The sequence below is a fragment of the Mus pahari genome, chromosome 22 (assembly GCF_900095145.1).
Source record: "Mus pahari chromosome 22, PAHARI_EIJ_v1.1, whole genome shotgun sequence".
Classification (NCBI taxonomy): Eukaryota; Metazoa; Chordata; class Mammalia; order Rodentia; family Muridae; genus Mus; species Mus pahari.
Window position 1 is genome coordinate 7,727,132 of NC_034611.1, and position 13,028 is coordinate 7,740,159.

Here is a 13,028-nt window from a genome sequence, read left to right on the forward strand (position 1 = left end):
CCTGGAACTCACTTGGTAGACCAGGCTGGCCTCGAACTCAGAAATCCGCCTGCCTCTGCCTCCCGAGTGCTGGGATTAAAGGCCTGTGCCACCAGGCCCGGCACCATCAGATTCTTTAAAAAGTGTACACCCTCTAACAATACTTTACTTCTTTTTTCAGATCCCTGGTTATCAGTATGTGTCACCTGACGGCAACTGTGTTGAACATGTTCAGACATCTGCCTTTATTCAGGTACGGCTAATTTGTAACAGAACCACAAAGGAAGATAGTAACCATGTGTTACTTACCTGCAATCCCAGTTTTTGAGCTGAGACAGGAGGATTGCCACAGTTCAAGATAAGCAGAGCTACATAGCAAGTATCAGGCCAGTCAGGAGGTACAGAATAAAAAGCAAAAACAATAAAAATCTAACAAATGAAATGAAAAACAGGAACCCTGGTGATATGTACAGACCTGTGATCTTGGGAAGATGAGGTAGGAAGATGCTGTGCTCTCCCTCCACTAAAAACAACAACAAAGCATTTGACATATTTTTAGATGTTGAATAGTACTCATTGCCGTATCAAACTAGGATAAAGAACATTGCTGAGGTTTTGTGTGTGTGTGTGTGTGTGTGTGTGTGTGTGTGTTTTGTCATTTTAATTTTTGTTTTTATTTTAAGTATTATTCATCTAAAGGAAAATGTATAAATGGATTTGAAAAATAAAAGCCATATAAGTATGAGGTGATTAGCAGCACTAGTATGGCAGTTTGTTCACTTTTATAGCTTAAATCATTCAATTAGTTCCTGAATTGTATAAAACACTTTACATTTATCTAAAATATTCCAGAGGTACATTTTTGAAACATAGTTAATGCAGTATGTTTTTAGGTTCCCCCCTGCTGTTCATTTGTAACAGTATTATGTAGCCCTGGCTGGCCTTGTAGTTGATATGTAGCCCAGGATACTCTTGAACTTGTAGTCCTCCTATTTGCACCATCCTACTGTAGGGATTACAGCTGTATGCCATCATGCTGCATGGTTTTAGGTAATGCTGGAGACTCGCCTGGGGCTTCTTGCATACTAGACCTGAATTATATCATTACCACTGTTTTTTGTCTGTTTTTGCTTTGTTGAGATAGGGTGCTACCATGTAGCCCAAGGATAACTTTAAACTTGAAATCCTCCTTTCTTTCTGTTTCCAGAGTGAAGGAATGAGAAGTGTGCACTACCATGCCTGGAATAATGCCCCCTCCCACCTCCATTTACATTTCCCCAGTTTTCTTTTACAAATTTGAAAATATTCACAAGTACCCTTTTAGATTCCAGAGTAAAGCCGGACGTGGTGGTGCACACCTTTAATCCCAGCACTCAGGAGGCAGAGACAGGCAGATTTCTGAGTTTGAGGCCAGCCTGGTCTACAGAGTGAGTTCCAGGACAGCCAGGACTGCACAGAGAAACCCTGTCTCGAAAAAAAAAAAAAAAAAAAAAAAAAAAAAAAAAGATTCCAGAGTAAATGTGGCATGTGGCACAGATAGTAACATTTGGATTTAGTATTATTAAACTTTTTTTTAGGCTGATGAAAACACTATCTTAAAGCAGTAGTGATGGTGCTTGTTTTTCTTTTATTTAACTTATTTTAGCAACCCTTTGTTGATGAAGATCCTGATAAAGAAAAAAAAATAAAGGAGCTCGAGTTGCTTCTTATGTCAGCTGAGAATGAAGTTAGAAGGAAGAGGCTCCCACCTGTAAGGAACGAACTTATGTGTTTGCATTTGATTGTTGGAGTCCTCACATGGACGCTTTCATTCTTTTCACCAACTGTGGAGGACATTTTCCCATTTAATTTGCAATTTTGATGTTGCTTGATTATGACTTACATCTCTTCCAGAGTATTTTACATTATTCTGTATTAGGATACTTTTTTTCCTTAAAAATGTTTCTTAAATCATAAATGACTTAGAGTAAAATCTTTCATTTGTATTTTTTGTGTGTGTTATGTTAGGCTTTTAAAACTTGATATTACATGTAAGGATGGATTAAATTGAAAAGCTTATAAATATTATAATAGGTATAGAGAGATAAACTCTAAATTATTTTTATTTTCTTTGAAAAATTGTCTTTCACTTTATTTAGGTTATGAATCAATAACTAATAACAGAAGGGAACATTTGGTTTTTACATTCTCTAAAGAACTTTTTCAAAAGAAGAAGGTTGATATGGACACCTTTGATTTAGTCAGAATAACTAGGAGTATTAAGTTAAGATAAGTGATATAATTTCTAGTAGAATTAAGCAGGTTATGCTAGATGGATTAGAGAAAAAAGATGTACATTTATACTTGGATAAGAATTTCAGAAGTTTAAACTGATATCTGCAGTCTTTATCTTTAGAGGTGGGTTTTCTTAGACTGGGCCTACAGCTCAGTGGCAGAGAATTTATCTAGTATACATCTGATCTTGGGTTCAGTCTTAGCACTGAGAAAACTCGCTTTTCCCCTTCTTGACTTGAGACTTCATGAGAGGGCAAAAATGTTGAGAGTTATGGGAACTTAAGGTAGCATCACTCCAAGAGAATAAACTGACATCTTTACTTAGTATCATGGAACAACTGGTATTATCTTACATGATTTAAGAGGGTATTTAAATGGCATGTTGTAATAATTATTATAGGTGAGATTTTACTAGAGGAAAGGCAGTTTTTGTTTTGAAACTATAACCCATCAGTAGATAATAAGATTGCAAATGTGCATATTTTAATTATAATTTTAGCTTTGTTAAAGAAATGACAAATAGTCCTTATTTGTAGATGACTATGTCATATTTAAGCCATTTTGGAAATTTTTGGACTGGGATGTAGCTAAGTGTTGGGAGCCTTTTCCTATGTTTGAGGCCTTGGGCTTTGTCCCCAAATGCTTCAAAACAAAAACAAAACAAAACAAAATCACATTTTTAATTTTTTGTGTATGGGCATTTTATTTTATATGTATGGGCATTTTATCTGCATGTATGTCTGTGTACTGCATACAGGAAGTGCCTGAGGAGGCCGGAAGAAGGTCTCAGGTCCTCTGAGCTGCCATGTGGGTTCTGGGAATCAAACCCAGGGCCTTTGGAAGTGCAGCCAGTACTATCAACTGCTGAGTCATCTTTCCTGTCCAGTTTGGTTTTTAAAAAATAATAGTATTGGGGACATGTTAGGAGAGTGTGGGGGATACAGAAGGGGAATAGTGTATGGAAATGATCAAGGTACATTGTGTACATGTATGAAGTTATCAAAGAATAAATATTTTAAAACGAATAACAGTATCTTAGGTCAGGATGCAGTATAGCTGTCTCATTTAATAACAAAAACATACTAGCTCAAGTAGTTCACATTTTATATTAAAAGAGAGAAATTTGCTGACTTCTTTTTAAAACTTGATGTCAAAGTATGGCTAAATGGGCTATTTTAAATCCTAGAGGGAAGTTACTTTAGCCTGAAGTATAGACTTTATACAAATTTATTTATTTTTAAACAGATGTATGACAATAACTATTATTATTTTACTGAATTCTATTATGCTGTACTTAGCTATTTCATGTGTATACTTGGTGATTCTCAATTAAAGTAGATAGAATTCATTAGAGATTAAGATTAGGTCTGTATATTTGCAATGCCGTGGTTTTTCTGTTCGGTCCAGTGGCTTCCATCTTTGTTTGTTTGTTTGTTTGTTTAATGCATGTGTGTGCAGTGCTTGTGGAGGTCAGAAGAGAGTGTAAGATCCTTGGAAACTGGAAGTGTAGATGGTTTTGAGCTCATATGTGGTGCTGTGAACTGAACCTTGAACCATCTGGAACAGCAGCAAATACTCTTGTCCACAGAGCCATCTCTCCAGTCTTGATCTTTTTTTAAAACAGTAGGAACCATTTATTGAGTGTTTAAAATGGGTAGTATATTCTTAAGAATATTGTTGCTATAAGCTATATTTAATGTAAAATATAATTTAAAATTCCTCATGTGCACCAGCCTCATTCTGCACATATGACTGCTGGTTCCCATACTCATTTGCTAAAGATAAAGAATACTTTCATATTTCAGAAAGTTCTATTGAATAGTGCAGTACATGTTACAAGTTATCTTTCCTATATAAGTCTTCAAGATCTCATTATTACAAGAGCAGGAAGCGAGGTTTCCAAGATAAGTAAAAATGCCTTGGTCATATTTCTAAAAAGAGAAAGAAAACTAGTATAGCCCCTGATATCAGAGTACTTAATCTGCAGTGAGAACAGAGATGAGGAATAGAATGTGGTAGGATGAAATAAGTCATTTAGTTTTATGAGAATTGAGGAGATATGTACTTTAGATTCACAGTTGGGATATGTTCTTGGAAGAAGTCCTATTTGAATTTAGTTAAAACTCAGGATGACTATATATTAGCAAGATAGATGAATTAAGGCAGTATTGTAACTAGAAGAGATGAAAGTATATTGTCAGTCACTCGGCATACTTCTTAATAGTTAAACTGTCTCTTAAATCAAGACTAGCACTTTTTGTGGATGGTGGGTTAGGGAATATTCTAGATAAAATAACAGCATGTGAAGAGGCTCTCCAGAGTGAAAGAACATCATCATCAGGGAGTTAAAAATGCTGCAGCTTTGTATTCTCACAGAAGGAGAGTTGTGAGAGGGCTTGTGGAATGAAGTTTGTAAAGAGAATGAGGCCAGGTTTTAGGTCTTTTTTATGTTAAGTGCTATTGACAGTGACTTTATAGTTAAAATTTATTTAGGAAAAGGAAATCTAGCTAAGGTATGAGATTTAGTGGAAACAAATTATATACTAATATTGAAGAAAGGCTGTATTTGGGTACTATATATTTTTAGCTAAAATGATATGAAGTATGTTATTGAAAATTTTCATTTAAAATCTAAATTTATGCCTACATTGAGAATGGCAAATAATACAATTTCTTTTGTACTTTTAGCAACCTGGAAGCTTTTCTAGCTGGTCTGGTAGTTTCCTCATGGATGATAGTATGTCTAACACACTGAATAATCTTGAGGAACACACTACTGAGTTTTATAGCATGGATGAAAATCAGACTGTTTCTGCTCAGCAGAATTCACCCACAAAGTTTCTAGCTGTAGAAGCAAATGCTGTGCTGTCTTCTCTACAGACCATCCCAGAATTTGCAGAAACTCTAGAACTAATTGAATCGGTAAGTTTGAAATTATGAAATTAATTATGTAATCTCATGTAGAAGCTTAGTTTAAATATTTAATAAACATTTACCAACTTAATGTTAAACATTGCCTAATTTTGATCTCTTTTGTAGAGGTTTCTGGTTAAAAAAATTAAAGGTTTAAGTTCTTAAGTGTATATCTTAAAAATGTTTTTATAATTAAAAACAATTCATTGTTTATTAGATTACACAAATTACACAAATATATTAGAGTGTTTGAAACTAGGGAAACTATAAAAAGGAAAATTAAAATCCTCTGTACATTTAGTCTTCATCATTTGATGTATATAAACACAAATATATAACTCATGTTATATTTTTATCTTTTACTTATATTATGAGCCTGTCTTTGGTTTCTCAGCATACACATAATTTTTAAAAATTAATTAATTATTTATTTACTTCCTGAATGTTGTCCCTGATCTTCCCACTCAGAGTTCTTTTCCCCATTCTACCTCCCTTTGCCACTAAGATATTCATTCTTTTTTTTTAAGGGATTTTTTATTAGATATTTTCTTCATTTACATTTCAAATGCTATCCCCAAAGCCCCCTATATGCTTTCCCTGCCCTGCTCCCCAACCCACCCACTGGTTAGTACTGGTTAGTTCATATTGTTGGTCCTCCTATAGGGTTGCCAACCCCTTTAGCTCCTTGGGTACTTTCTCTAGCTCCTTCATTAGGGGCTCTGTGTTCAATCCAATAGATGACTGTGAGCTTCCACTTCTGAATTTGCCAGGCATTGGGATAGCCTCACAAGAGACAGCTATATCAGGGTCCTTTCAGCAAAACCTTGCTGGCATATGCAATAGTGTCTGGGTTTGGTGGTTGTATATGGGATGGATCCCCGGGTGGGACAGTCTCTAGATGGTCTTTCCTTCTGTCTCAGCTCCAAACTTTGTCTCTGTAACTCCTTCCATGGGTATTTTACATATAATTTTTGAGCAAGGTCTAACTGTATATTCCTGTCTGGCCTGAAACTCATTATGAGACCAGGCTGGCTTTGAACTTACAGAAATCTGTCTGCTTCTGTTTCATGAGTGCTGGGATTAAAGTGTGTGTGTCCATGTCTGGATCTTAAATATATTTTTTAAACATGAATTTTAGATGCTTTATAGTATTCCATCATATGACTGAAAGGCAGTTTATTTACTCATTGCATCATTGTAATTGTGCATTTTGAGGGTATCTAGATTTTCAGTATCACCAACAACAAGTAATACTAATAGAAGGGTTTGTTCTTGAATCATGACAATTATGTACTTGGCTGAATGGAATTTCTAAATCAAAGTATATGTTCCATACATATTACTAAATGGCTATAGAGTTTCATGGTATTTTTTTGTTAAATAGAATGATTTTATGATAAATTATTTTTTAAAAAATAGCCTAAAGCAATCTGCTCTTTAATGTAAAATATTCTGATAGAAAATTTCAGCTACTTCATTAGATGAAACATTATCTTGGTATTATAAAAAACTGTAGTATTTTCTAAGGTGGTCATGCTTAATTAAAGAAAGATGTTTAGACAAAGCTTGCTTTTACTGGTTAAAAATGAGTAAATAACTTTTTTCTTTGGTGTAGCCCTGGCTGACCTGGAACTCACTCTGTAGACCAGGCTGGCCTGGAACTCAGAAATCCGCCTGCCTCTGTCTTCCAAGTGCTGGGATTAAAGGTGTGCGCCACCATTGCCTGGCTGTAAATAACTTGTTAAAAATTATCATCACGTGTTACTATACTGTTAAGAGCTTAGCTTTACTAAGAGTTCCTTTTTTTGTAGGATCCTGTAGCATGGAGTGATGTTACCAGTTTTGATCTTTCTGATGCTGCTGCTTCTCCTGTCAAGTCTACTCCAGTTAAATTAATGAGAATTCAACATAATGAAGGGGCCATGGAATGTCAGTTTAACGTCAGTCTTGTACTTGAAGGGAAAAAGAACAGTTGTAATGGTGGAGACAGTGAAGCTATTCCTTTAACATCCCCAAATGTGGTCAAGTTTAGCACTCCACCAACCATCCTCAGAAAGAAGAAAAGAATGCGAGTGGGTCAGTCTGTAAGCAGTGAGCTTGGCGATGGCTCACTTAGTGAAGTTGGTAATGCAGCACTAAAACACACACCAGTGAAAACACTACCATTTTCTCCTTCTCAGGTACTAGTGTTTTACATTTGCCAATGTTGACTAAATTAGATCTTTAGTATCTTTAAAAGCAGTTGACTGTTTTTTTTTTTTTTTAAAAAAAAACACAAAAATAGATATGTTTAATTGTATGCATGAGAATGGTAAACCCAGAAAATCACAAAGGGTAATATTTGCATCATAGCACCATAGACTTTCAAGAGTTACAAGGGAAGTTTCCTTTGTCATATAGTCCTATTTCTTGATAAGACTGAGGAAAACTGGTCCCTAAAAAGTAAAATGATTTATTTGCCCAACGGTCTCTAATGCAGAGCTGAGACTAAGATCTAGTATGACTCTTTGAGTCTTGATTGTTCAGCATATATTCCTAACATGGTATAAAGAGACCTTATCTATATACAGCAATTTAGATTTTCATTTATATGTTAATTTTCCTCTTTGACATTCTTTGGAAGAAATGAAGACAGCAGTTTTGATGTCCAAGACCACCTGCTTTACTCCTTAGTGATGTTCTGAGGAGCAGATGTATACATTAGGATTATTTTTTTATTGGACACTTGTTATATTCCAGGCTGTGTGTCTCTTCTTACAGCATCTCCTGTTAATCTTCTTTCAAATGACATTGGAAGCCAAAGGGAGTAAGTTTTAAAATGCAGCAACTACTGTTTGCTGAAAGTGTTTTGATATTTTAATTTCTTTCCTGTTGTTGAGATAAAATATCCTGACAAGCAATGTAAGGAGGAAAGGATAGAGTTATTTTAGCCCCCAGTTCCAGGTGACAATGTTGTGGAAGTCACAGTGGTAGAATTTGAGACAGCTGCTCACGTCAATATGCACAGCCAGAAGAAAGCTACGAGTGCATGCATGAATACATGCTGCTGTTGCTGCTCAGCTTCGTTTCTGAGGCCATCCAGAATCTGCTACTTGGGGAATGGTTCTTCCACTTTTAGACTGGGTTTTGCCACCTCACTTAACCCAATTAAGGGCCTCACAAGCTGGCACAAGCCCATTTCCCAGATGATTCTAGGTTTTGTCAAGTTGACAGCATTAATCATCACATAGATGTTAAAGTTTTTAAGAGAAGTAGGGAGCTTAACGGTCAAATATGGAGAATTCTGGAATTTATCGAAGGTTTGTTTTAAGGTTGGGAAGATAGTAGCTATAGTAGTACATAATAGCTACTGTGATCTGAAAATGTTTGTGATAATACAATTTGCATGGTCTACAACGTGCATGGTATATTTATCCTTCCTCTAGCTTTTAAGTTCAGAATTATCCCAGGGAAAGTTTCCATTTCCAGAGCTTTATATGTTAGTAACTTTTACTGAAGTCAATTCTTTCTAGAAAGCAAATAGATGATACTTATATCCCCTGACATTTGGATTTTATCCTGTGGAAAGACTTTGATATTTAATTCTAGGTGAGGTGATTCAAATATTAGGAGACAGGAGTGATAGAGCTTGAGTAGATCGCACTTCTAAGTGGCACTCTTGGAGCAATTGCTACGTCCTCATATTGTGACTGCTAGCCTGCTAGCTATGAAAGTGAGTTAGGGTTTCATAGCAGCGTGAAATAAGTTAAGTCTCACCGTATAGTTTAGAAAGTGAACTCGTGTATTGTCTGCTTAAAGTATCTGGGCTGTCCTGTAGACAGGCAAGTTTGCCCGGCAGTTAACTTTCAATAAATAAGCAAACTGGTGTCGCTACAGGTGTGCACATAGATAGGCCCAGTCTGTTATTCTATTCTGAGTTCAAGATACTCTCAGAGAAAGATACACTTGGCATTATTCACAGTTATTTTTTCAGTTATACTCCTGTATAAGACCAGGAGACAATTGTTGTAACAGCTATATATGTCTTGTGTAGATCAGTACTTGATGGTATACTGCTTTAAGTTTTTGTGCTGTTATAAAGCATGACCATTTGTAAGTCAGGGTTTCTTAAATGTTTAGTATGTGCTAATCCGTTCAAAGTGCTGGGAGGCAGCAGCAAACAGAGCAGAAATGTCTTGCCTTTATGAAGCTTAATTTCCAAGAAGTAGAATGTAAATGTAATATTAATGATAATGTTTTCCTAAAACAATAGAGAAGTCTTAACAGTTTGATATTTATACAGGAACTTTGATGTTCTAAAAATTGTCTGAATTCCTTTCCTCATTTAGTTTTTTAACACATGTCCTGGAAATGAACAACTTAATATAGAAAACCCTTCCTTTACATCAACCCCAATTTGTGGGCAGAAAGTTCTCATTACAACTCCTCTTCAGAAGGAAGCAACCCCCAAAGATCAAAAAGAAAATGTAGGGTAAGTCTGTATTCAATAGTTATGTTAGGGAAGACTGGAAGCGTGTCAGAAGTATGTCAGCATTTTATTCAAATGAATGGTATCCATAATCATTTGTTCTATAGGATTTAGAAGTTTTTTATTGCTGTTTTTAAAGTCACATCCTCTTGTTTCTGTAGAATACTGGAAACTGGCTAAATTTAGCATAAAAATTTTATTGCAAGCAAAATATTCTTAGTACCTTTTTCTAAGTCAATTTTTTCTTTAAAATTATTCGAGTATAACTGACTCCAGACAACTATACTTTAGATAGCTCTGTGATGCATTAAAAATCATATGTCTGGTCTACAGAGTGAGTTCCAGGACAGCCAGGGCTACACAGAGAGACCCTGTTTTGAACCCCCCACCCCAAATCATATGTCTATATAAAAATATAGCTTATGCTTTTTATGGCTTTGCTTTTGTGAACATTTATGAACTCAACATTGTGACAATAAAATAAATATCTGAATGACTGACTAGGTTTAGAACACCTACTATTAGAAGATCTATATTGGGTACCACACCAAGGACTCCTACTCCTTTTAAGAATGCACTTGCTGCTCAGGAAAAGAAATATGGACCTCTTAAAATTGTGGTATGTATACTCTTTATTTTCAAGTACTTTTCTAGTTTTAATTTAAAAAACTGGGTTTTACCATTTTGAATTTTTTAGTATTAAAAAAGTGTTCATTGGAACGGAAACATTTAATTTCTTAATTTATGAATATGAACTTGTTTAATCTTCCTTGGCCTTTAGATAACCCTTTGCTTGGTTTATTTTAAATTTTTATGTTCTCATGTTAACTAGAAGAAAACAATTGTTGGTGGCATGCTTAATGTTACATGTATGTAGTAGTTTAGTAGTTTCACTGTAGTAGAATTAATATTTTGGTATATCTAATCTCTTAAATAATGTTGCTTAGGAAACTAATGGGTCAGGGAATCTTCTTGAGGTTCAGTTTTTTCTTCTATGTACAAGGGAGGTGCGGAAGGAATTTCTGGCCATTGCCTTTTAAAACCTTTTAAAAATAATTTAGTCCCAGCCACTTGCCTTTTTGGAAGAAGACATTCGAGAAGTTTTAAAAGAAGAAACTGGAACAGATATATTCCTCAAAGAGGAAGATGAACCTGCTTATAAAAGCTGCAAACAAGAGGTAACCTTGAGTATTGTGTATGCATTTCTTTTCAGAGATAGTTAGAGGCGGGTCTTTATGTAATTTTGGCTGCCCTCAAACTTCCTAACTCCCTGCCATCCCTTTCTGGGAACTGTGGTTGCAGATGTGCTTCCCATGCCAGCTCTTCCAGTATTTTTGTAATCAGTGCTTACCATGTTCCAGAGACTTGGCTATAGTGTTACCCTGTAAATTACTTTTCTTAGCACTCTGCATCTGTGAAGAAGGTCAGGAAATCACTTGCCTTAGAGAGCTGGGACAAAGAAGAACCAGGCACTCAACTACTAACTGAAGACATTTCAGACATGCAGGTTTGTAAAGAATTTATACGGTTTTTTTTTTTTTTTTGGTATTTTGGAGACAGGGTTTCTCTGTGTAGTCCTGGCTGTCCTGGAACTCACTCTGTAGACCAGGCTGGCCTCGAACTCAGAAATCCACCTGCCTCTGCCTCCCGAGTACTGGGATTAAAGGCGTGCGCCACCACGCCCGGCTATACATGTTTTTAAATGTCTGCCTTAAGTCATGATTGTTCTCATTTCCTATGGATTGCTTGGCCAGATAATTTAAAAGAGAGTTACAGAAAATTTAGGGTTATTTTGCCTAGTTCAGAGAGAATCTATTATCTATGAAGAATATATGATTTTTTTTAAACTTGTTTTATTTTGAGAGAAGTTAGCTTTTTGTATGATATCAAAAAGTGGAGGTTCACAAAACTTTAAGTTTTAGTATTTAATGAAATTACCAGATATTACTATAGCACTAGAAATTTATTTTATGTAATTACCAAGATACTACTATAGAAGTAGACATTTATTTTATGTAATTAGTAAGATGTCATTATAGTGCCGGGTGCTTCCTAGGAGGACAGTGAGCTAATGGCTTCCATTTACTCAGTAGTCTCTTGTCTCTGTTTTTGAATTAGTTATTTTCCTCTTTCTTTTTTCTCTTAGTCAGAAAATATTCTTACAACATCTTTATTAATGATACCATTATTGGAAATACATGACAATAGGTGCAACTTGACTCCTGAAAAACAAGATATAAATTCAGCCAACAAAACATATACACTTAATAAAAAGAGACCAAACCCTAACCCTTGTAAAGCTGTCAAATTGGAAAAGAATCTTCAGGTATGGATTCATAAGTTTCTTGAGTGATTTTTGTTACTGTTTAATCAACGATCACTTTAAACTTACTGGTCACAAGTGATACTTTTTCTTTTAAAGTTTAAATTGACAAGTACAATAAAGAATGATATTTTGTTACTGAAAGCAGGTTTGGGTTTGAGAGAGACTCATTCATCAGTGCACATGTCATCTATACAATTGGAACTGTAGCCAGAGATTTTTCAGCTATTTTGTTTGTTTGTTTTGGTTTGGTTTTTTTTTTTTTTGCTCATTTTTTTGTTGTTGTTTTGAGACAGGGTCTCACCTCATTATGTAGCTGGGCTTGAACTCATAGTTTTGCAGCTTCAGCTTCCTAATTCCTGGGGCACAGACTTTTGACACCATGCCTGGCCCTTTGGTGATTCCCTAATTGTGTGTGTTTGTGTGTGTGTGTGTGTGTGTGTGTGTGTGTGTAGATATTTAAATCCACTTCTGATAAGTAATTGGAAGCATTTCAGCATGATTTTGTTTGTATAATGGCTCCCAATAAACTTTGTGGATTAAAGCTATAAAACAAAAAAATTCCCCCTATTCCTGTGTGTTCAGTAAATAGATGAAAATGAAGGCTAGAGGAATTCTTATCCTGTTATTTTAGGAGTTTTCCCAGAGAGGAAGATTAGAGAAGAAGATTTCTTTTTTATGCCACATTGTATGCAGAGTAAATTTTCTGACATTTAAGCATTCTTTGAAAACATCTTTGGCAGTCAGATATAGTAGCTAGTTGTCTGTCTTGAACTATGGCTTTCAGAGAGTGACATAATGCATGCCCTTAGTTGTTTAAAATGTTTTTAATTCCCGGTGTTTAACTTAGAGATCTTTGGAAAAGTTCACTATATAGTAGCTCTTATATATTAATATAGGAACCTTTATCCTTTGATAAGGAAGAAAACAAAGAGGGAGCACTCCTTGTTCACATTTAACATTACATCTTCCCTTTAAGTCAGTCTGTCTCTGTCTGTCTCTGTCTCTCTCTCTGTGTCTCTGTCTCTCCTCCTCCTCCTCCTCCTCCTCCTCCTCCTCCTCCTCCTCCTC

The 13,028-nt window shown here is 35.4% G+C and overlaps 1 protein-coding gene across 2 annotated transcripts in view; it reads left to right on the forward strand.

Moving 5' to 3' along the window:
- The window catches only part of Mybl1 (MYB proto-oncogene like 1), a 31,453-nt gene that overhangs the window by 15,129 nt on the left and 3,296 nt on the right, over positions 1–13,028 (forward strand). The window contains exons 7-15 of one of the 2 annotated variants that reach the window (XM_021222061.2): positions 161–232; positions 1,625–1,729; positions 4,942–5,175; positions 6,978–7,346; positions 9,495–9,637; positions 10,139–10,253; positions 10,696–10,812; positions 11,037–11,141; positions 11,781–11,960. In XM_021222061.2, the coding sequence (XP_021077720.1) occupies positions 161–232; positions 1,625–1,729; positions 4,942–5,175; positions 6,978–7,346; positions 9,495–9,637; positions 10,139–10,253; positions 10,696–10,812; positions 11,037–11,141; positions 11,781–11,960 (1,440 nt within the window). The remainder of the gene's footprint in view (positions 1–160; positions 233–1,624; positions 1,730–4,941; positions 5,176–6,977; positions 7,347–9,494; positions 9,638–10,138; positions 10,254–10,695; positions 10,813–11,036; positions 11,142–11,780; positions 11,961–13,028) is intronic. The other variant, XM_021222062.2, reaches the window with a different exon arrangement.